Source organism: Rhynchophorus ferrugineus, unplaced genomic scaffold (genome assembly GCF_030347505.1).
Source record: "Rhynchophorus ferrugineus isolate W39M unplaced genomic scaffold, kcgeb_rfMv2 rfM2, whole genome shotgun sequence".
NCBI classification, from domain to species: domain Eukaryota; kingdom Metazoa; phylum Arthropoda; class Insecta; order Coleoptera; family Curculionidae; genus Rhynchophorus; species Rhynchophorus ferrugineus.
In genome coordinates, this window is record NW_027472581.1 from 84,740,891 (window position 1) to 84,764,271 (window position 23,381).

Genomic DNA, 23,381 nt, shown 5'->3' on the forward strand with positions numbered 1-23,381 from the left:
AAAGGAATAAGTTGATGCTGGATGATAAAGCGGATTGTTATGGCGAAAAACCAAAATTTTATTTACATATTATCTTTTATCTGTAATAAACAGCGGGTAATATATAATATAGGTAATGGGCCTTTATATATATATATATATATATATATATATATATATATATATATATATATATATATATATATATATATATATATATACATATTTCTGGATGTAGCCTAATCCTTTTAAAAAGTATGGCATGAGGCCTCTCAAATACAACTTGGGATACAGATGGTGATATCCCTAAATATGAAGGAGTAACAATGGCCATATTTGCTGTTGATACTGCCTTACTCGCTGTAAGTAAAAACGATGAAACAATTGTAACGAACAAACGAATATTAACAGTCATCATTAACATTACTGAGTGAACTAAGAAATGGCGAATTAAATTAAATATTACGAAATCTACATACGTGAATTAAAAAAAAAAATTATTTGTCAGTGATAACTGATCCTAGAGTAATGTATTAGGCATGACACTAAATGTCAAGCTCAAGTTGAACGAGCATGTTAAAAAGAACTCAACTCTAGTGGTTGCTTGAATAAGGGTTGGAATTGGAGTTCGTTTTTTGAGCGCTATATCGATATATATTTCTTGAAATTTTTTCAAAAAACTAAATATATTTCTTAAACATAATAATTTTTAAAAAATATTTGTAATAAACCTTTTAAATTATTACTTCATTTTAAAAGTTTGGTATATTTTGGTACTTAATTGTAAGAGTCTATTGGAAATACCGATATATGTTGGAAAGAACATCGATATATTTTATTTTCTCTGATATATCGGTATATTTTTTTAAATATCGAAACCGATATATCGATATATCGAAATATCGATATTTTTCTCGGTGGCCGACACCCCTACCTGAGTGTATTTAAACTATGTGTGAAAACTATACCGCGTTTTAAATTTATATGGAGTGCGCCAGTAGGAATACATCTATAAAAAGCTAACTGAACCTAGATTTAGAAGAAGATTAAGAAAAAAATATTAGATAGCGAATAACTAATTGTAATATGCGTGCCAAGTGTCTTTTAAATAAACAACAGACAAAGGTTACAAAATGTGTTTTTAATGAAATTTTTAAATTCCGATAATTTTCCTAACAGCATCTATTTATATTATCCCTCAAGAAGATATGTTCAAATGCTTTTGGCAGTTTTTAATTGATATTGATAAATAATATATAATTGATTAAGTTAAAATGTAGATGTTGTTCCATGGCTATGTAATTTGGGGTGATATATCGCTTTTTGTTTCAGGTCGATCTCGACATGATCAAGAAAAACGAGTATGTGACGCCTTTCGAGCGCAACATGAATGGCCACACGTCCAACAACACCCAGTTACACACCAGACCGACGTCTTGTGGCAGAGTCCACGAGCGTGAGTGGGAGAACGCCGTCAATGGACGCTACGGCTGGCGACATCCGCCGCTATCAGTGCCTACCGCAACGTCGCAAGCACCGGAACAAACCGGAGTGAAACGCCGTTCGACCAAGAGCATAACCTCGACTACGGCCACGACGCTGTCGGCCAATACCGCGCGCGCCAAGACTATGGACGCGCCAAAGAACTCGGCCTCTCGCGCGAACCGCACTCGACTGCCTCAGAGCACCAGCAGGGTGCCCAGATCGGGACCCTCGCAAAAACGTCCCGGTGGCGGTCCCGAGCCGGGTCTGGTCAAGAATCATAACAGTGGACAATACGGTGTGACGGCGTACCATCAACAGAACGTGGTGTATGCTGGCGTGGACAAAAGTGATAGTGCTGGGGTTTTCGGTGTGTATGCTGAGACGAAATACGTGTACGCGGTTAATGGAGTTGGTAATAATCTGGCCCAAGCGTCAGCAGCAGCAGCTTTCTTTGCCAGGTAAGTTAATCTAATAAAAGCAATCATGTTTACTGTTCAAAAACAATTTATTAGGAATTTCAATAACAGGTTTAATTATACTTATAATATCATTACCATGCATATATTCATTTGATTTATTGATCCAGGAATTTAATAATTATTTTAATAAATATTTCCACTTCATTGGTTTAATTACTAAGTATTGTGCAGCAATTATTTTTCAACTGTATAAACTATGAATTTAATTAAGGACACGACAGGAAAACTATCCTTTCAAGATTGTAAGGAGATATATTCTTTTATATCTATCCAAATATCTATCTTCTATCCAAATATTTTTATTACTACAAATCAATACATATTTATTTTATAAATTATTATTTCTCAAGTTAGCAGGTATTATATATTATTTATTAACACTACTTCGCATATGCTTCAATTAATATTTTTAGAACAACAGATGAAATAATTGCTAGTTAAATAAAAAAAATTATTAAAAAATATTGTTTATTTCTTTTTTTATTGATTTAAAATATTTTCAAAATTAACTAGATTTTTAATGTGAACTATTTAATAATAATTTCTACTTAATTAGTTGGTTTCCTTTTACATTATAGTTATTTTTAATTATTAACTATTGTACATCAATTATTTTTCATTTTAATTTTGACAAGTTACGAATTTAATTAAGGAAACGACAGGAAACAATCCTTTCAAGATTGTAAGGAGACATATTCTTCTAAATCTATCTAAATATTTTATTACAGCATATTGGTACATGTTTATATTACAAATTATTAGTCTTTAAGTTAGCACTAATTTGTCTTCGTATTAATATTTTTATTACAGCAAATCAAGTAAATGCTAGATAAAAAAATATTAAATTTAAAATATTTATATAAATTTTATATATTTATATATATGAAATTTAAAACTCTTTTAAAATATTTTGAAAATCATTTAGAAACATAAGTTATTTTCTTTATTTTCAATATAATGTCAACTATTTAATAATTATTTGTACTTCAGTAGTTGGTGTCCTTTTACATTATAGTTATTTTTAATTACTTACTATGTTATAGCATTATTTTTCATTTTTAATTATATAGGTTATGCATTTAATTAAGGACATGACAACAAAACAATTAAATGAGTTTGTAAGGAAATATATTCTTCTATATATATCTAAATATTTTTATTACAACATATGAATATTTTTTTATTTTATGCATTATTATTCTTCAAGTTAGCAAGTATTATAAATTATTTATTAACACTAATTTGTCTTTATTTCAATTAATATTTTTAGTACACTGGTTCAAATAAATACTAGATCAAAAACAAATATTAAAATTAAAATATTATTTATTATATGTGCATATTATTATATCTTATTTAATGGCCATTTAAAACTCATTTATTAAAGTGTTTTCAAACTCGTCTAGAAACAATCTTGGATTTTTTCTTTATTTTCACTATAATGTCAACTATTTAATCATTATTTGTACTTCAATAGTTGATTGCTTCTTAGATTATACGTATTTTTAATTACTTACTGCTAGTATAGTAATTATTATTTTTTAAGTCTCCTTTTACCAACTATGGGTTTATCTGGACTGGGTCTAAAGTTTTACGTAGACTCCGAACGATCTACGGTCCTCAGCATTAAGCCTACCGACTGGCGAGTGGCCAACTTTAGAAATCATCCCAGAAGACATCCGGTCTTACCCAGCCCACTGGTTACTGGCGTGACTGGGATCATTTTCCTTGTCGGATTTTATAGTCTTGCCTAGAACATTCACAAATTTTAAACAATCACAAATATAAATATACGACCATGCTCCAGCAGGATTCGAACCCGCGGCTATCGCAACAGTAGGAGGACCGTCCCATCGCCTTTACCATTGCGCCACCAAGCCGGCTAGTTATTATTTTTGATTTCCATTTTTATAAGCTATAAATATGTTCAAAGGCATGACAAGAAAACAATCCTTTCAATGTTGTAAGGAAATATATTCTTCTTTATCTATCTAAATTTTATTACGGCATATCTATAAATATATATTTTATACATTATTATTAAATTAGCAAGCTTTATATAATGTTTATTAACTTTTTTTGTGTTTGCTTCTATTAATATTTTTAGTACAGTAGATAAAATAGATGTTAAATTTAATATTATGTTTATTTGATTTTTTTTTATATATAGTTATATGCGTACATTTAATGCTAATTTTATTTAATATATCTGCATGATATTATTTGTATTTAAGGCAGTTTTTTTCTTTATTTCTACTATAATGTAGTAGTATGATTATTTTTCATTCATTACAATTTAATAATATTTAACTTTTTAAAGTATCCGAACTATGAGGTTAGTATTAGAAGTTGAAATTTAATACTCTTAAGACTCTTTAATATAGAATTTTATAATAAATATATATAGCAGCTGCATATATTAATTTATTAATGTTTTTAGTGTAGTTTTGGTTCAGTTTATTCTGTTTAGTGATTCCAAATCCTATGATATCAACGTATTGAAACAAGAAAGAATTTTTTTCGGAAAATATGCATCAATATATTTTTTCTTGAACAATTGATCTTACTGGTTTGATTGGCGCAATGGTCAAATGACTCTCCTGTTTTGTGATTGTTTGCAATTGTGATTGTCCATAAAGCAAGAACTCAATCTCCTACAAGGAAATGATCTCTGTCACGCCAGTAGCCAGGCTGGATAAGACCGGATAATGAATCTTCTTAGATATTCTTTAAGTTGAAGTCCAGTCGGTATGCTTAATGGCGAGGACTGTGGTTAGAAACCCACGTTAAACATTAGATCCAGTCCAGATAAACTCTCGTTGATAAAAAGAAAGCCCTAAAATATAATAAATAAAACATTTGGATTCTCCAATGTTATGTTAATCTTTCTTATTTTTTATGTTTATGTTTACTTATTTATGTTATTTTATTTACTCAATGATGTTACTATAATATCCTTTTAAATAATAGCTGTAATATATATTAATGAAGTTTTATTGACATATTTTTTATTTTCATGAGTATAGTTTACATCAATTTATATACTACATCATTGGTCTATTAGTTTGCATAGATTTTCAAAATTGTTCTAAAGCTTCTTTCAAAATTATTTAACCTTTCTTAATGACAACAATTATTCTTAAAAGGTAATGTGGCTATTTAACGTTTCTAATATAAAATTATATTTATTTTCAAATACTACATAACCAGAGTCGTTTTAATTATAAATAGAGAAACAATCGCTGGATGTTAAACCTGTCTTGTAAGCAACCCGTACCCTAACTTGCGGAATTTCATCATATGGGCAACGTACATTATCTTAATGGTAAATGATTTTCTTCCCCGAAATGTGGACGCTTCTTTTATATCATAGATGAAACACTTGCCGTTATAACCCTCATTAATTAAGTTACGCCTTTCTCTGATTCTTTCTGTCAGATCAGGTCATAGTCATTTTCGCCATTCTGAATCATTCCTTCTGGCTCTATAAAAACACCTACATAGGGCGTCTATTCTAAATAAGAAATAATGTGTTACAACAATCTAGAGCACTTCTTTTTATTAAAAAATCATTTATAAGAATTAAGTACCGAACCTATCAAGTACTTTCGTAGAACGATGATAATATAAACAACTCATCATAAACTCATTTGTTTATAACCGTTGAAAATTATGGGAATGATCCCTCAATTTCTTTGTTTCATCTTAAGGTATGTTAATATTGCCATCTAATATTCTTAATTACGTTCTATTAATGAATTGTCTTATCTGAATCTTTTCCATCGTATTAACATAGCCAATGTAGTTTTGATATTCATTAATTTTAATTAGGAAGATACTCTTTTAATTTTGATTCCTGTTCATTAAATGGGTGGAAGTGTTAGTGATGCGGGTAAACGGTTAGACCGCCGGCTCTGTTGTCGAAGAATATCGTAGGTTCGAATCCGGCGTTGGGCTTGGATACTTTTAAATCAAAATAGTTATAGGGTGATTATCTTATTCAAGTTGCTAAATAAAGTTATACAGCACTAAGCTTCTTGTATATGCTACATAATGTGGGAAAATATAGCATGATTATTTATCGATTTTATTAGATTTTTTAGATGCTTTTTTTTTAATGAAAAATGTATAAAATATAGATGTATTTATGGTAAACAATTCAGAGAATATGCATTTACATATTTCGACATGAATATATTGGTGTAGCGCTTGGAATGTGGAACAAGTTTTTTATAGTGAACTATTTTACTTCAGTCGGGTAAACACATTTTGTTTTCATCGGTAAATCGTTGTAGTTATTGAAATCACCCTTGTTGTCACGTTTTCATATTTTGCAAAGATAAACTCAATTTTGCCTTTATTATTATAACTATTAATACTGTTATAAAGTGTTAAATGATGTTAACTTTTAACAATTTGTGTTAATATCATATTTTACTTATTTCTAAAAGGGGTTTGAGCCGAGTAAATGTCATCTATGTGAAACTTTTATTTTATTTGAGGATCTAAAAACGTTTAATGATTTGTTGTCGATGAATTCGGTGTCAAAGTGCATCCGAGAAGGAAGTTCCAATCGAATTACTCATAGAAAATTGCTATTGGACAAAATATTCCTTGTGGAAGTATAAATGGGGTTTTGTAACATTTGGTGATATTTGTAAAATCCATGAAAATCTTTATAGGTATACCTATATTGAAAGATATATGTCACATATATACCTACTCTACTTACCCGCCGTAAATATTGCTCCTTCGGACTTTTTCTGGTGGTCTGGGATAGCGGTAGTTCTTTCGAAGGAGCCAAGTATTGAGTCATATTTGGATTGCTTCAAGCAGGAAATATCGTATATTATTGTGGACAATAACTTGTAATTAAAATTCTACTTCATCTCTCAATTTATCCTAATATAGTTCTACTAGTTACTCACCGACGTTAAATTTGACGCTATGCTTCCCGATCATAGAGCATCATATTTCGACATATCAATGCTTTAAAAAATATCGAAATATTTGAGAAGAAAATATCGATTTTTTTTTGGCCACTGTTAGGAAAAATATCGATATTTTACAATTTATATATCGATATTTTAAGAAAGAAATAATATCTTGATATATACCTCCAAGAAATATTAATATTCTCCAAAAACTTTAAAAACTATTCATAATTTTATAGAATCTTTAAAATTAAATACCATTCTTAAAGGTTTTTTTTAAAATAATTAAAAGGTTTTTCAAATGTATATGATATATCTTTTTTTGAAAAAATATCGATATATCGGTTATAAAATATCGATTTTTTTTGTTTCTCTTTATATTTTAGTTCTTGATTTTATAGTTTGCTCTTGATAGTGGACACACTTTATATTTTTGAACATTTTGTATTGGATATCTTGATTTTTTATATTTGTAAGAGATAAAACGATAAATTGATGTCAAGATTTACCGTCTCGAGTCCTAGAATAGCATTAGATTATAATTATTTCATCAATTTTGTAAAGTTATAAACTTGTATGAATAAATTTGTGTATGTGTCTTTTAACTGTATATGAATACTATTAATATATGAAAGTTACTAAATATTACCAGACCTATAAATTAATTTTAAATAATTTACAACATATGGTGTCAACATATCGCATCTGGTATATTTGTAACCAACTTCGTGTTGGATCCTCACTGACTGGCTTCACTTTAGTACGTGTCATTTCGTCCCAGTACGAATCAAAGTGATTATTTTGTCAGCAAAGACAAAGAGCGTTCTGGCCAGTCAAACAAATTTGAATGCAAAGATTTGATGGAATTACGAGCAAAGATATAACAATATTATTCTTCAACATGACAATGCTCGGCCACATGTTGGAAAACTTGTGAAATCTACTGAGAAACCTTAAAATGGGAAGTTCTACCCACCTGCCGTAATCCCCAGACCTTGCTCCTTCTGATTACTACTTGTTTCGTCATATGAGTCGTGACCTGTCCAAAACAGAAATACAAAAAATGGGTCGATTGGTGGATAGCCTCTAAAGTATCATTCTCCCGAGATGGAATTCGTAAATTGGTTGAAAGATGACAACAAATGGCGGCTATCGATGGACATTAGTTTGAATAAAATAAAACTTAGAAATTAAAAAAAAACAATATTTTAAAACTAATTTATAGGTCTAACAGGTCAATAGAAAAGTCCCCGGCCTACCATAGTAAAACACATGTTTAATTTACGGTCATTCAAAATCATTTTGTGGATTTTTTTAATGTTTTCGTCATTAACAACCTCTTTTGGGCGTCCACTGCGTTCACCGCCTTCGGTGTTCATTTCACCACGTCTAAACTTAGCATACCAATCGTTGATGGTTGATTTTCCGGGAGCAGTGTCCGGAAACTCGGCATCAAGCCAAGTTTTTGCTTCAACTGTCTTTTTTCCCTTCAAAAAACAATATTTTATCAACACGCGAAATTCCTTTTTATCAATTTTTTTCACAATAACAAAAGTTGCTTCACTCAAAATGCTATAATTCACAAACTAATGATCCAACATCTGTCAAATTTATGCTTTAGTATAAATAGGTTAATATAATAGGTAGTTAAAAAAATTTAATAGTAACTATTTGTGTATAATTAAAATTTTTCACAAGATAATCATTATTTAAGAAATATATTTACAATTGGCACTATTTGAATTATTCTATACACTTGGTCGTATAGATTTATCATATATTTGACATTTTCTTCACTTATGAATGGTACTCTATAAGTAATATGGTTTTTTATTGGCACACTAATGAAATTTGTGTTGTGATCAACAAGACTACTTACGGGGTAATGAGATGAGTGGTTACGAATTTTCTTTTAAATTTGTCCATGTTTTTTTTTTATTTTACAATGGACAGTGATCTTTATTGGTGATTTCAGTCATTTTGAACCTCCTATTCCTCATTTTGGTTGACCAAGACATTATTAGTTAATGCACTAAACACATCTAGGGTCTAGAATGCCGACAAAAGTGTTCACACAGTTTTAACACACTTCTAGTTTGTTATACTTCCAATACTTCATTAATGGTGTATGTGTTAAGATAAAATTTGTGTCTAATTCAATTTTAGTGATTAAATTGGTTTTTCTTGATGCGAATAAACGTATATTCGCCTTTTTATTGATTCCTTTGTTTTGTTTATAATGACGCAATAAAAATCGTGACCGGTCACACACACACATACACAGACACACACATTATCCGGATAATTGATCATAAATTCAACCGTAAACCCAGAAAATATTCATGGCGTTATTTTCTTATCCAGCTGGCGAACTATGGCTGTAAACTGTCATCCGAAGCCGTAAAAAATGCCTTGTTAAGCGGTAATGGGGTGTAGGCGACTGTCGCACATAAAAAGGAACTTTTACAACTAAAAACGAAACTTTTATTGTTGCGCTGATATTACCGAAGGTGGTTTCGAACCTTTATCGGCTCGTTAATACGCGAGCAAAACACCGAACCCCGATAAATATGTGCCTATCGAGTCGTTATTGGTTTTACGATGGTCTATCGGGAGTAGCCACCCCGTGAAAACCGCCGCAATGGTTCAGATTTGGTCCCGTCCCTCTTGTACTCGTCCATATCGGAAAGGCCGAGCCATTCTCTTAAGGAGAACTTGTTGCTTTCCCGAAAAAAGATTCAAATAACCCAGGAAACTATTATTACTTTAGCCGCTATCAAATTGGAATATATCCTTTATGTATGGTTTACTGGTCATCTACCAGTTATTCCTTGTTGCTTCATTTACTTTTTATATTGAATCATCTCATTACTTAAGCGTATACTTATGTTAGAAGATTATAATTATTATTTAGTGTCCTATAACCAGAAGTAGTTTGTTTTTATGAACTGTTTTAACAATAAATTTGGTTCCTCTTTTCAGGTTTAAGCTAACCAAGGACCGATTAACTTTTTTGGTGAACCCAATGTTTGCTTATTCTGTTGGTCCTTGAACTGTCTGTCTGTGTTTTGGAAATCAAATCCTAATGCTTGGGTTACCATGACGCTATTTACAGATTGGTTCACTAACTGTTTTGTGCCTAGTGTTAAACAGTATTTGGCCTCAATATTCTTATTATTTAAGATACTTTTTCTTATTGACAATGCGCCCAGACATCCGAAGACTTTAAATTTAATCTATCCCAATGTGAAAATGCAATCATTAGACCAGGGTATATTAGCAGCATTTAAACGATATTATCTAAGGAGCACATTATCTTACACTGCACGGACGCAAATTATTCGTTGACTGTTGCCGGAAGTTGGAAACAGTTTTATATTGTTTAGTATAAACTTAAGACCATTAACTATAAATGCATGCTAGAAACATCTAGTGCCGGAAGTTCTTATCGACATCTCATCATTACCAGACAAAGAAACCGAAGTCACTAATATTTTACAAGTTACTCATTAGATACATGGAGGTTTCGAAGATGTTCAGTCAACAGATGTTGAAGTTTGTTGAAATCTCGTTGAAATGTTGAAAAGCAATACAAATAATGAAACAAATGATAAAGATAATACTTCCTAAGAATTAGTTCAAAAATCAACTACGTCTTTAACTTTAAACTAAATAAATAAGATTTTGTCCACTGCTCACGAATTGCTGCATTTAGTTTTGGAGCTGGATTCTTCACTGGAACGAAGTATGAAGTTTAATAATGGTCTAGAGGGTTTACTGCAACCGTATAATGAAGCACCGACAGACATTTAGATTTTTAAAAATAAACTTTGTTTTGTTATATTTCTTTAAGTAGTATAATTTTGTGACTCGCTTACAAATATTTTATCAGCATTTAAAACATAAGTGAAAATAAATTTTAATTTATAAAATTAAAATTTATGTACATATATACGTAGATTTTTCTTCTTTAATGAATAAACAAATAAATTCAACTATAAATCTGACAAATGGAATGTATGGATCGCCCATCAACCGATGTCATGCTATTTTTTCTTGTTTTCTTGCTTATCTAATGGCCATATCTATTCACTATATTCACACCTTTGGTTTGTAATTATTCATTATTTATATTATATAATGTGCAATTTTATCATATTTTTCTGGAATTTTAAAGTAACTTTTAATTGATTTAATTGTGTTATTTATTATTTTATATACAGTTGATATATAGTTCATTAATATTAATATATTTTTTATCAACTGGAGTGCAGTAAAATAATTAATGATATGTTAATATTAAAAGGACAACGTCATTTGTTTTTAATTGTTGGGTATTTTCCATATATCTAAAATCAAATCAGCTATGCTTTAAATTTTATCTTTCATTATTATTATTACCATATTTCAAGTGAAAAAAAAATAGAGATTACTATGGACTTTATCAAATTTTATTTAATATATTCGCTTAAAAATCTTAATATATATAAATTATTTTGGTACACGCAATATGGTTTATATTAGGTCTGTAATTTAAGTTAGTTTTGGTTTGACGTTTTTTACACCAAGTCTTACATTTAATGCAGTTGACAAGTAATGTTCTGGTATATCTAAAGTGGTTGAAGATGAAGAAAAGGCAGTTTAAAATGATAAAAATTATCACAGGAAATTGCAAATGATGTTTTTGAGCTTCTTTCACCATTAGGTGAATTTAGGGGAAAGCTGTTATATTTGCAGGCACAAGCAACAATGTAATTAGTAGTACAGCATTTCACGTCCTAGTTATTTAAATGTCAGTTGGTCTGAACGATGCTGCATAATGTCTCAGAAACATGACAATATTTGGAAAACAATAATTTACTGTTTTTTACAACACACCTTCCTTTTAATATTTCCGGTTTTGATCAAATACTTGGAATAACTTGCAGGTTCTTGTTTATATATATATATATATATATATATATATATATATATATATATATATATATATATTAATGAAAGAGTGCACTTCCAAGGTGGTCCCATTGGAATCAAGTCAGGATCTTATACGATGAAGGGGAGAGGGGGTATCGAGGGAAACTCTCAAATTTCAAAGGCACGTAAATTTTTTTTAAATATGTTTTAAAATAAAATATTTACATAATAATCGTTGTAATAACTAAATAAAAATAAACAAAAACTTATTTAGTTTATCTACTATACACATTTTACATTCTACTATATACACACAATTTAGCTTAATACCTACCTAAACCTATTTATCTGAGCCAGCTTGGTAGCGCAGTGGTAAAGGCGATAGGACGGTCCTCCTACTGTTGCGATGGCCGTGAGTTTGAATCCTGCTGAAAAATGAAAATGATCCCAGTCACGCCAGTAACCAGGCTTGGTAAGACCGGATGTTTCGTAGCCGGTAGACTTAATGTTAAGGACCGTGGTTCGGACCCCACGTTAAGCTATAGTTCCAGTCCAGATAAAACCATTGTTGGTAAAAGGAGACTTTAAAATATATTTAAAAAAAAACCTATTTATCTATTGACAATATTATTTTAGGTACTACTAACTGATTACTTTGAAGTCGCTGCCGACAATACAAAAATAATAGTTTAATTTAAATTAAAACCAACTAAACAAATCTAATTTGTTGCTCACTTGTTTGGATGTATAAGAATTGCAGAAAATGTTCGAAAATAGTTATACCTTTTTAAAGTTACAAAATGATCAAAATGTATGTAAGAAATTAATAATTATTTATTGGGGCTAATATTTAGATGATGTTGATATTCTCACATTTTTTTTATTTTATAACATCTTTTTTGGATGTGCTTAGTACAATCTTAATTCACAATAAATTTATTAGTACTTTTCCTGTGTACTTGGATTAATTAACAAGCAAGACGACTGTGAGAAAATACATCAGTATGTATTCCTCAATTATAAAATTATAATTATTTATTAATTATTAACTTATAGCTATAGTTTACACTAAATGTATACACTTTATATAAGTTCGTATGGTTTTGTTCGCTTCAATCTCCTGACATCCTGCGCGCTGTCCAGCAGTTGTACTGCTTCCACGTTAGTATGATTTAATAATTAATTAATTTTAATATTAATTAGTAATTAGTAATCTTTTTTGGTGTTTCAAGGCGAAATATTGGATAACTTCGCAAATCCATTTGATTTCCAGGTCATCGTGCAGTTCTTCGTTGGTTACATAGCGATAGGCATTGGTAATCAATCGAAGAACCTTGTTTTGACAGTGTTGTATGACTAGTTGATTTGAATATTTAGTGCAACCCTATATTTGCACCCCATAGGTCCAAATTGGTTTTATAATTGTATTATAGATCAACCTCTTTGATCTTAGATCAAGTTGAGAGTATCTTCCGACTAACCAGTATAGTTTTTTTATTTTGGTTCTAATGTGTTTTGCTTTTTGTCTAACGTGATGCTGATAGTCTCACATACCCATAAATTTGAACTATAATAAATAATTCGTAACAAACTATAGCACAATTAAAACATATTACCACTGTGTAATACCTGAAGATATTTATACTTAGTCTCCACTAGACGAAGTGCCCCGTCTTCTGCCAAATTCCGCAGGATGACGCAGACGATAAGCCCGCCGAAGGCACCGCTGGCTCTCACTATTCAATCGGATGTTGACTTATTAGTGCTGGCTTTGACACATGGGGTGCCGACAGGGGAAGTGACGTAAAAAATTGCAGCGTAAATATCGCCTCGTAAGGGCGTGGGGCGGGGTGAAGGGGGGTCGCGGCTCTCCCGTTCTAAATCCCCCATTCGTTTTTTTTCCCTCTCTCCGCCGCTGTTTACATTTAAACTCGGCCCCGGGGCCGTTCCTGCGACGCCATATTAATTATCGTGTCGTTTTAATCAGCAGTGTCAAACACTATCCTGCAACGAGACAGAACAAATTGACGACATTACCGAACGTGTAACTCATAGATTTTCGGATAATTAATACGTATTCTGCTGTTTTGTTTCCGGAATATATATTTAACGATTTTAATGGGGACTCGCAAGTAGGAATACCGAACTGCAATTATACGTATTTACTTTAATCAAAATAAATGTTATTTCTGCCACAAAATGTGGACTTTAAACAAAAATTAACGTCTGAAATAGAATAATTTTGAAGGCACCAAAACGCTCCAAACCTGTGTGTGACGTAGTTGTTTCGTAGTAGTCGCTCGGCAGTTTATCAGGTTAAAAGTCTTGTTGATGTATTGTTTTAATAATTTTGTGTTATAATTACGTATTTTATTGGGTATCCATCGTCAAAACTCCAAAAAAGTTGTTTATCTTCGTTCCAAGGCAGAAGAAAATTTGAAAAATGTGATAAGTCTTGAAAGGTGAGAACTGGCATATATAACTTCAATATTGGTATTTCATTTCTTTCAAGGTCGTTTTGATGTAAATATTTACTTTGTCATATAAAAGAATTATTGAAATCAATGATACTATTGGCTGGTTTGGTGGCGCAATGATAACGGCGACAGGGCGGTTCTCCTGTTGTGACGATAGTCGCGGGAGTGTACATTAAAAATCATTGTGGTCCGGAGATTCGATTACTTTCGGAACCTTTTGCATATTCGTCGGCGCAATCTACTCGCCGCAAGCCGATATGCTAAAAGACGATGCTTTATGGATCTATTTTATTTTAGAAAAATAATATATTTAAGAAGACTTTCTGACATTAATTTTGATATTTTGTTTTGAAAAAAAAGTAATAGAGTAGTTACGATTTTTTTAGTACTTAGTACAATATAAAGTCTTGCCGTTGGCAACACTGCATGGTATTGCTTTGATTAAACGTTGGGTATTTATTTGTTTAACTATTAAGGCATTTGATATGGCGTTTTTAAAGTTATATTGTGATGTTCTTTTTTACTTAAGGCTTTTTAGTTTAACATTTCAACGTTTTAACAGGATTACAAATATGGAGAGTCAAAGGTAGGTTTAGTTTCACTTGCTACAAATAGGAAAAATTAATCAAATAGGATAATTATTAGTTTGTAATATGACATACTTAGTAGCAAGATAAAGAACGATTTCGCCATGAGCTTGCTGCACAACTAATGGCACTAAGGCACAAATCATCTGCCTTCTCTCTGTCTCCATTTTAATGATTTTAATATCCATACATACAGAATTTCGGCAGTATCTTTGTCGGATCCATACGGATGTTAAACAATCTAATCTATATTTTAAGAATTTGTGAGGCTTTGAAAGTTGGAAGCCACAGGATGACAAAAGAAAAAAAAAATATTGCTGAAAGAATTTCTTAGAAAACAAGAAGCCTAGAAGCTTATATACCACGAGGTATAAGGAATTATCATCAAGATAGTATTTTCCATGAAACTATTGATATGATTATTATCTTACGAATCAATTTTAGGTAGGATACGATAAGTCAAGAAGGGTTACAGGCAAAATATTAATTTGAGTCTGTCTGTATAAGTTTTTTTATTAATAATGTTATAAGACTCAATATTGAAGTAAATATAAGTAGCCCATATGAATCCCAGAGTAATATTCGATAATTAAATTTTGACAAGATAATTAGGGAATTATATATTTACGTAATTTCAATTAATCGTCCAGTTTATGGGCTTTACAGAAGTGCAGGAAAATATTGCTTACCATTAATCCAGAAAAGGTAGCTTTTAGAAGAGGATTGTATTGTCTACAGCTGTATAATTGGTTGATAAGGAAAAGTAATCTGCTAAAATATCAAAGAAGAGAAAAGCAGGCCTAATTGAGTCCTTGATTTCATTAACTATGGTGGTGCTTTTTTAGGCGGTAAGCCCTTTTTCCATGAAATATATTAACCTTGCCTTTATTTGGAAATTTGGAAATTTTTTATTGTAACTTTTATTGTATTGTAATTAATTAGTAATTAGTGGGACTAGGACTGTATCTACAAGAAAGTTGTTATAAAATTTTATTTATATATTTGTACATTTGTACAATACATTTGTAGTATTATACATTCAAATACGTGGTAATTTAGTAAATAGTTTTTGGCATAGTTAAGGTTCATTGTTTTATATATCCTCTAATTTATAATTCAAAATTAATATTAAGTTTTAAAATATATAAATGAATATAATATAAAAATTTAGTATTATGCTGTATTTTTCTTTTTACCTCCTCTAAAATGTTTCGCAAATTAATTTCATGTTCTTGCTGTTTTTTTAATCATTTTATATAAAACTTATGAACATTACCTTTTATTTTAATAACTAACACGGAGTATATCTCGAATACTAACACTATGCCGATATCAGAAGTTTGGTGGTTTAGTGGTTTGGTTTGGACTTCTGGGATGATCTCTAAAGTTGGTCACTCGCCATTTGGTAGGCCTAATGCCGAGGACTGTGGTTCGGAACCCACGTTAACACCAGGTCCGGTCGAGACAAACCCTAATATATGAGTTCCTAATAGGCTTAATTCTTCTTTTAGTTACCAAATAATTTGCATATATCCAGATATTCGTAAAAGATTTGCTAACTAAACAGAAGAACATGTACTTCTAGCATCACTTAATGATCATATGTTATAAATAGCCTTAATTTAGCTTCATTTATAAAATAATATGTAAAATTATATTTAATGTCATGTTATGGGTTTACTTTTATAGGTCTGCATTCAGTCAGCATTAGATACTAACGAAGAAACAGAACGAACAGACGAAAATGTTCTTTTAGCATTTTCAAAAATCAATTGCCTTGTTAATTTACAAATTAATTTATTACTACTCTTCTGTTTTACTTACATTGCAAGCAAGATGAGTACGGGATTAAAACATTAGTATGGATTTCTGAAATGAAAATAAAACTGAACTACTTAAGCTAAAGTTAAGAATACATTTATACACTAAACAAGTTCGCATGGTTTGCTTCAATCTTTTGATTTCCTGCGTGTTGTCCAGTGGCTGTATTGCTTCCACGTCACTGAAATTTAGTAACCTTATTTCATGCTTTTAACAATGAAACATTTTAATTAAGTTCAAGTCTACACAAAGGTGTCAATTAAGTCCCATCATTACAGAAAGTTGATTTCTTATATATTAAATAGTTCGATGAATTATACTTCATCAAGAAACATGCTTTACAGCCTGATATGTGTATACTTAGTCAGCCCTCAGATAATTTCGTAATATTTATATTATTAGGTGCTCAGCTAGCTAAAATGTATTTTAATATAAGATACGATATCTGTTCGTATTTAAAGAACAAATAAGTCAGCGTCTTTTTCGAGAATGTCAAAAATTGAGCATAACTAACCACTAGGATATAAGTGCGTGATATTACAAATTTTGTACCAAAAGATTGAATTAATGTGAATGAAAAGTAAAACGTCATCATACGGCTATCAATTAAGTGTATTATGATATTAGTTCGTTTACTATTAATGGAGCCAAAAAAACGGCTTCGATTGAGTCATGTTCAAGTGACCCTCATTTTTTATTATGGTGTTTGTTTGCACTGCTTTAACATTATTGTGACAATATACCTACGCTTGAGTAAGTAATGTATTTCTACGTTAAAGCATTTCTACAAAGCAGGGCTAATAAAGCAACAGGCACGAGGGAAGGGAAGCACGAAAGAGTGCTGTTTTGACAGACATTCCCGAGAAAGATGCGCTTACTTTAGAACAGGGAACCGAAACTAGCAGGAATATAGAAAAGTTCTAGAAAAAATCAGAAAAGTAAGCAGTTTTTAAAACAATCAGAATCTGATCAAGAAAATTGCTTTGTTAGGATGATTAATTAATAAAGTTAACAAGAAGAATAAATAGAATGTGAGGAAAGCTCAGCGTCTGAAGGAAGTTTTTTGCTCCTAGTATACGATCAAATAAATAAACAGCTATTTAAGAGTATCTGTTTTCGTAAATGTTCCTTTGAATCGACTGATTCGAACAAAATCGTGATCAAGTGACCCCATTCTGCCCTAGCAAGATCATTTATAATTAAGTACCACATCCGAATTAATATTTTTTAAAGTTTTGTATTAGAGCTTAGTAGGTACTATTGCATAGGTATTGAAGTACATGGTCCTTTATAATATATAAGTACCGTAGCCGAATTACTATTTTTTTAGTTTTATATTAAAGTTTAGTAGTATCGTATAGACACCGAAATACCGAGGAATTAGTAATTTCTTAAATTTTGTATTAGTATGAGTGTAATAGCACTGCATTTGTACCTTTATAATTAAGTACCGAATCTGGATTAGTAATGTTAATAACTTTGTACTAGGATTCAATAGTACTTTTTTAATTTTTAGGTTTAGTAGTCCAACATGGATACTAAGGCTTTGTTGGTAACCCCTGGTGTATACCTAGTATTTTCTTCAGCGTTTAAACAGACCTATAAACGTCATCGGCCGATCAAAACCTACCATCACAAATAGCGGCTGATGAACGATCTCGATCCGAACTTTGACCTCGTTCCAATGTCCAATAACCTTTTTTCAGCCATTTAAATTTAACGTCCCGTCATATATCATTCATTCTCGGTGACTGGCCGCGCTTGCTTGCAGTCCTCGGTTTGGCGCGGCCGACTCGACTGCGTTCGGTCCACCGTCGACTTGATTTATACACGTATAAATTGTAAATCTCACGCGAAAAAAAATACCCCGTACGTATTTACCCATGTGCTTTCGTTCCTGGAGTACGTCCGCGGATTTTATTAATATTCCTGTTAGCGAGAAGTAATTTCGATACGCCAGGAAAGGGAGGATCTCGTAACGGCCGCCGAGATATATAACAGTTGCAGATGTTGGAGCGCGTGTAATGGGAAACAAAAGAATAGTTACGTCATTGTCTACCGAGAAAATATACGTGTAGCCGGTGATAAAACGATTTGGGTTTCATTTCGGTTAAAAATGACATAAAATAATGTTTTCCTGGCGAATCTTGCTGATTAAAATGAAATGATAATTAACACGCTGTCGCAGGAATTACGGAACATGATCCCTGGCAGTTGGTTAAAATTTTAGCATTGAAAAGGAAGCTGTTGAGAGTTTTAAATATACAGAATGTAATTTTCCTAGGACTATTTCAGATTGAGTTGTTGACCAATGTTGTACAATTATATGAATTTGCCGGTTTGGTTGGCGCAGTGGTTCTACTGTTGGATGCGTTCGAATTCTTCTGGGGCATGTTCGTGATTGTTTGTAATTGTCCAAAAGACAAGTGTGCAAAATCCGAAAAAAAATTGATCCTTTTCACGCCGGTAATCAGGCTAGGTTAGATCGGATATCTTCTGAGATGATTTTTGAGTTGGTCACTCGCCAGAGGTCATCAGGCTTAATGGCGAGGACCACGGTTCGGAGCCCACGTTAACCAGTAGGTCCAGTCCAAACAAATCCTAGTTCAAAAATGGAGACTACAACATAACAAAAAAGTTTATAAAAATAAGTAATGTGTTGAAGAAAACGTTTTGAAAATGTGATTTTAGGGTTTGAAATATATCGCAGATATGAGGTTGGGGGAAAATGATTTGCGTTTTTCAACACAGATAAATTTTATGTCTCGTGTATCTCTAGTAATACTTGCTCAAGGAATATAAGCTATAGCACGTTTCGAAGATAATAGTCCTTAGAACATTTTAAATATTATGATAACGTTATTAGTTTTCTAATCAAAAGTTATAGTTACTTGAATATCAAGATTTCACAAAGTAATTTTCGCCATATTTTGTTATTTTACTTCCGAAAAAACACAATTATGTTTTCAGGACTCTTTGATAGAACAAAAGGTAGTAGAAGAAACTTTCGGTAATACTGTTTGGTAAATCTTATCATGTTTATTAGTTATTAAGTTAGTCACGTTCAGAGGCATGATAAAAATTGGCCCATTCTCATTCTTCAGTTGCTGTCCTGATGGATACATCAATGTATTTATTGAAAGGTTTTATCCTATGAAAAAATCTTTTACTTACAATTTTTTTATATTACTCTTAGTAGTTCCACAATCTGCCCAGAGGGTAATAACTATTTGTTATGTTAAATAATAAAATACTATCTTAATGAATCAGTCTTATTCTAAAGCTTTTTCTAAAGTCTATATTTATCCAATAATCAGATCAGATAGTATTAAAGGTTTTAGTTCACGCCCTTCACTATCACGTCGCATATTTAGCTGATTAGCAAGTACATTTACATGCACTTACACTCTTTTGAAGTACTTCACACGAACACGTTGAATTACACTGGTTATAGGTTTCAGAGGAATATCGCGTTGTAGCACTTCATTTGAAATATAGTATGGAGCATCAACAATGACAGGCAACACTTTATTTTGGAAAAGTTGAATGATGGTTATAGATTTGCTAGCTGTACCCCATAGTTGTATTCCATATGACCAAATAGGCTTGAGTATAGACTCATATAGCAATATCTTGTTATATAATGATAACTTGGATTTGCAAGCCGAAAGGAATTATTAAATATGAGATAATCAAGACTGGTGAAGCCATTTATTCTACTCTCTTGAGACGTTTAAGAAATATGTCGTCTTCGTCAGCGGTAGACCACACATATCTTTAGTAACTCCTCCATATAACCCGAAGCTTATCTCATCAGATTAATTTTGTTCCGTTCTATTAAGATAATCCGACTTCGAAAGAATCTATCGAAAATAAGTCGATTCTATTTTTTCGGTCAGAAATTTGCAATGGCAAAATGATGGTCCTATAAATATTATTTGCTGGAGTTACTATAAACAACGCAGGGATTGAGTGCCAGTACTATGAGTCCAAATGTAGGAGAGTAGAAGGGAAATGTTATCAAATCTTGGTGCGTATATAACGTTTGATGGAAACATGGGATGATATGGAAAAGCTGGACAAGTTCAGGGATGAAATTGGGAGACTGTTAATATAATAATTAATATAACTGTAATAATTACTGTAATTGAGATGGAATATTTAAAAATATGTTAATGAATTATGACTAGTGGTTATCACTAACTCACAATTAATTACTACTGTGGCTTAAAACTAGGTACTTATCTGTCCTGTACTTTCTAGTTTATAATTTCTAATTAAATAAAAATTAGTAGCACTTTTCATTGTTTTCATAATCTGGTGCATTTCACTACACCACTACACAACATCACACAGTTTTGTTCTACTGAGTTTGCATCCTAATTCATTGTTACATAAACACTTCGGTGTTAACATGTAGTGTGGAGTATTTACTTATGCCTTGTTGTGATATACTTCTATTTGTTCTTCTTTAACTATTAGAATCCGATGGTCTCGGTGTTAATAACTGTTCTATAGTATATGGTTGCATCCACAATACTTCTAAGGAGGTTTTAGTTTAATAGTTCATTGTTACATTAACACTTTGGTGTTAACATGTAGTGTGGAGTATTTACTTATGTCTTGTTGTGATATGCTTCTATTTGTTCTTCTTTAACTATTAGAATCCGATGGTCTCGGTGTTAATAACTGTTCTATAGTATCTGGTTGCATCCACAATACTTCTAAGGAGGTTTTAGTTTAATAGTTCTTAGGGTTTTAATATCTGCTTGTTCAGCAGTAGGTTATTATGTACGAATAATTTAGTTTATCTTCCTAATAACCAACACATTTTTTGTGAAAGGTATTTGTTGAAGGACTAGCTGTGAGGACTGTTTCGTCATTGAGGGGGATTTAAAGAATTACTAGTAAAACGAAGAAAAAATGGTAGAAAATTGTAAGTTAGAATCTGCCCTGTGAAAATGGAGAATATATATAACAGAGGCAAATATAAAATAAAATAAGACGTAAAACTAATAAAAAAGGGTAAAACTGTACAGACAGGTACTCGGAAATTGATAATAGCAGGGGAGGTGTGGTCATTGAGGAGCGATGGGCGATATCCATATAATAATTACATGGAGGATGAAAATGGAAATAACGAAGACACGAATAAACAAAAATCATATATATCTATCTATCTGATCATATAAGGAGGATTTGAGTACCAGAACAAAAGTTAGATATATATATATATATATATATATATATATATATATATTACATAAGAATATTAATAAAGTGCTATAATGAAAAACTAAATTAGTTACCTATATCATATTATCCTTATTTAACCTATATTTAGTTGTCGTTCGTTGTTAGATTGACATCTCTAGTTTCCATAATTTAACGTATTCGGAGTGAGATCGGACGTAGAATCTTAAACAGTGCCATATCTAAATATCACGAGCGGGCTCTAACTAATGTCCCAATAGCCTCCAGGATTAACCCAAATCATAGTCACGTGTTTTCGGTCATTTTTTACCCCCTGGCTCGCAGCGATCGTATTTCCAGTAAGTAGGGTGGTGAATTTGGGGCGGCGCGGGGTCCCCAAGGGGGTTGTTGCACGTATTGCTTATCATACGGAGATAATTCTAATGTGGTGTCACTAATTTTAATGTTTTCGAGCACACAACCTTAAACAGTGATTAATGGTTCTCGTACAGTCAATGGTGAAGTAGGAAATTCGGTCATTAAACGGGTAGTTTGAATGATATATTCGTAATAAAAGTTTCACGATTAAAAGGGTCAAAAATATAGTTTAAAACTGTTGATTGCTATGAAAAACGAACAAAAAAATTTGTTTTTGTTTTTTCGTAGATATATTGATTAAAATTAAAAGTTTCTAAAACATTCCTAGCTGCAGAACTTCTTGTTTGAATGTTTTATTTCGAATACATAAGTTTTTTATTAAATATAATAGAACATAACTTAGTTGAAATAATAATGTTTGCCTAAAGTACCATACTATTGTACTGTAAAAGAAACTATTTATATATTCACCTTTATCATGTACGTCAAAAATATTATGATAGACAAAATGTTTTTTGTCTGCTCTGCTGAACTACAAGAACTGAACAGATCAGACTCAGACAAAGTTATCCAAGAATTCCCCTTAAAGCACGAAAGACGATGTGAAAGCTATATATCTAATGGACAAAATGTAGGAAATCAGAAGATTGAAGCGAACCAAACCATACGAACAAATAAACCAGTAGTTTTCCGAAGAGACCTTAATGTATTACAAAAAGCTAATTATATATTTACTATTGTCATATACGTCTAAATCATCATGTTGGACACAATGTTTTTTGTCTGCTATGCGGAACTGCAACCACAGAACAGATCAGACTCAAATGACTTTAGGAAGTTATTCAAGATGTCCCCTTAAAGCATAAAACAAGGTTGCTAAATCACAGCAACATGAAAACAATATAGCTAATGGTCAAAACGCAGAAAATCAGAAGATTGAAGCGAACCAAACCACACGAATAAAGAAACAAGTAGTTTAATTTTATTTTAATTTAGAAAATACATTTTGATCTACTTATCTAGTATTCGTTTTGTTTGTGTTTTGATGCAAATAGAATATAACAGTACTAATAAATGAACTTATCAATTAAGATTGTACTAAGCCTATTTTAGGTAAAATATTATCTGTTTCTT

The 23,381-nt window shown here is 31.4% G+C and overlaps 1 protein-coding gene across 1 annotated transcript in view; it reads left to right on the forward strand.

Moving 5' to 3' along the window:
- LOC143191537 (kinesin-like protein CG14535) overlaps window positions 1-23,381 on the forward strand; it is a 660,599-nt gene that overhangs the window by 253,105 nt on the left and 384,113 nt on the right. Inside the window, exon 6 of the mRNA XM_076396712.1 lies at window positions 1,312-1,922. Coding sequence (XP_076252827.1) covers window positions 1,312-1,922 — 611 coding nt within the window. The remainder of the gene's footprint in view (window positions 1-1,311; window positions 1,923-23,381) is intronic.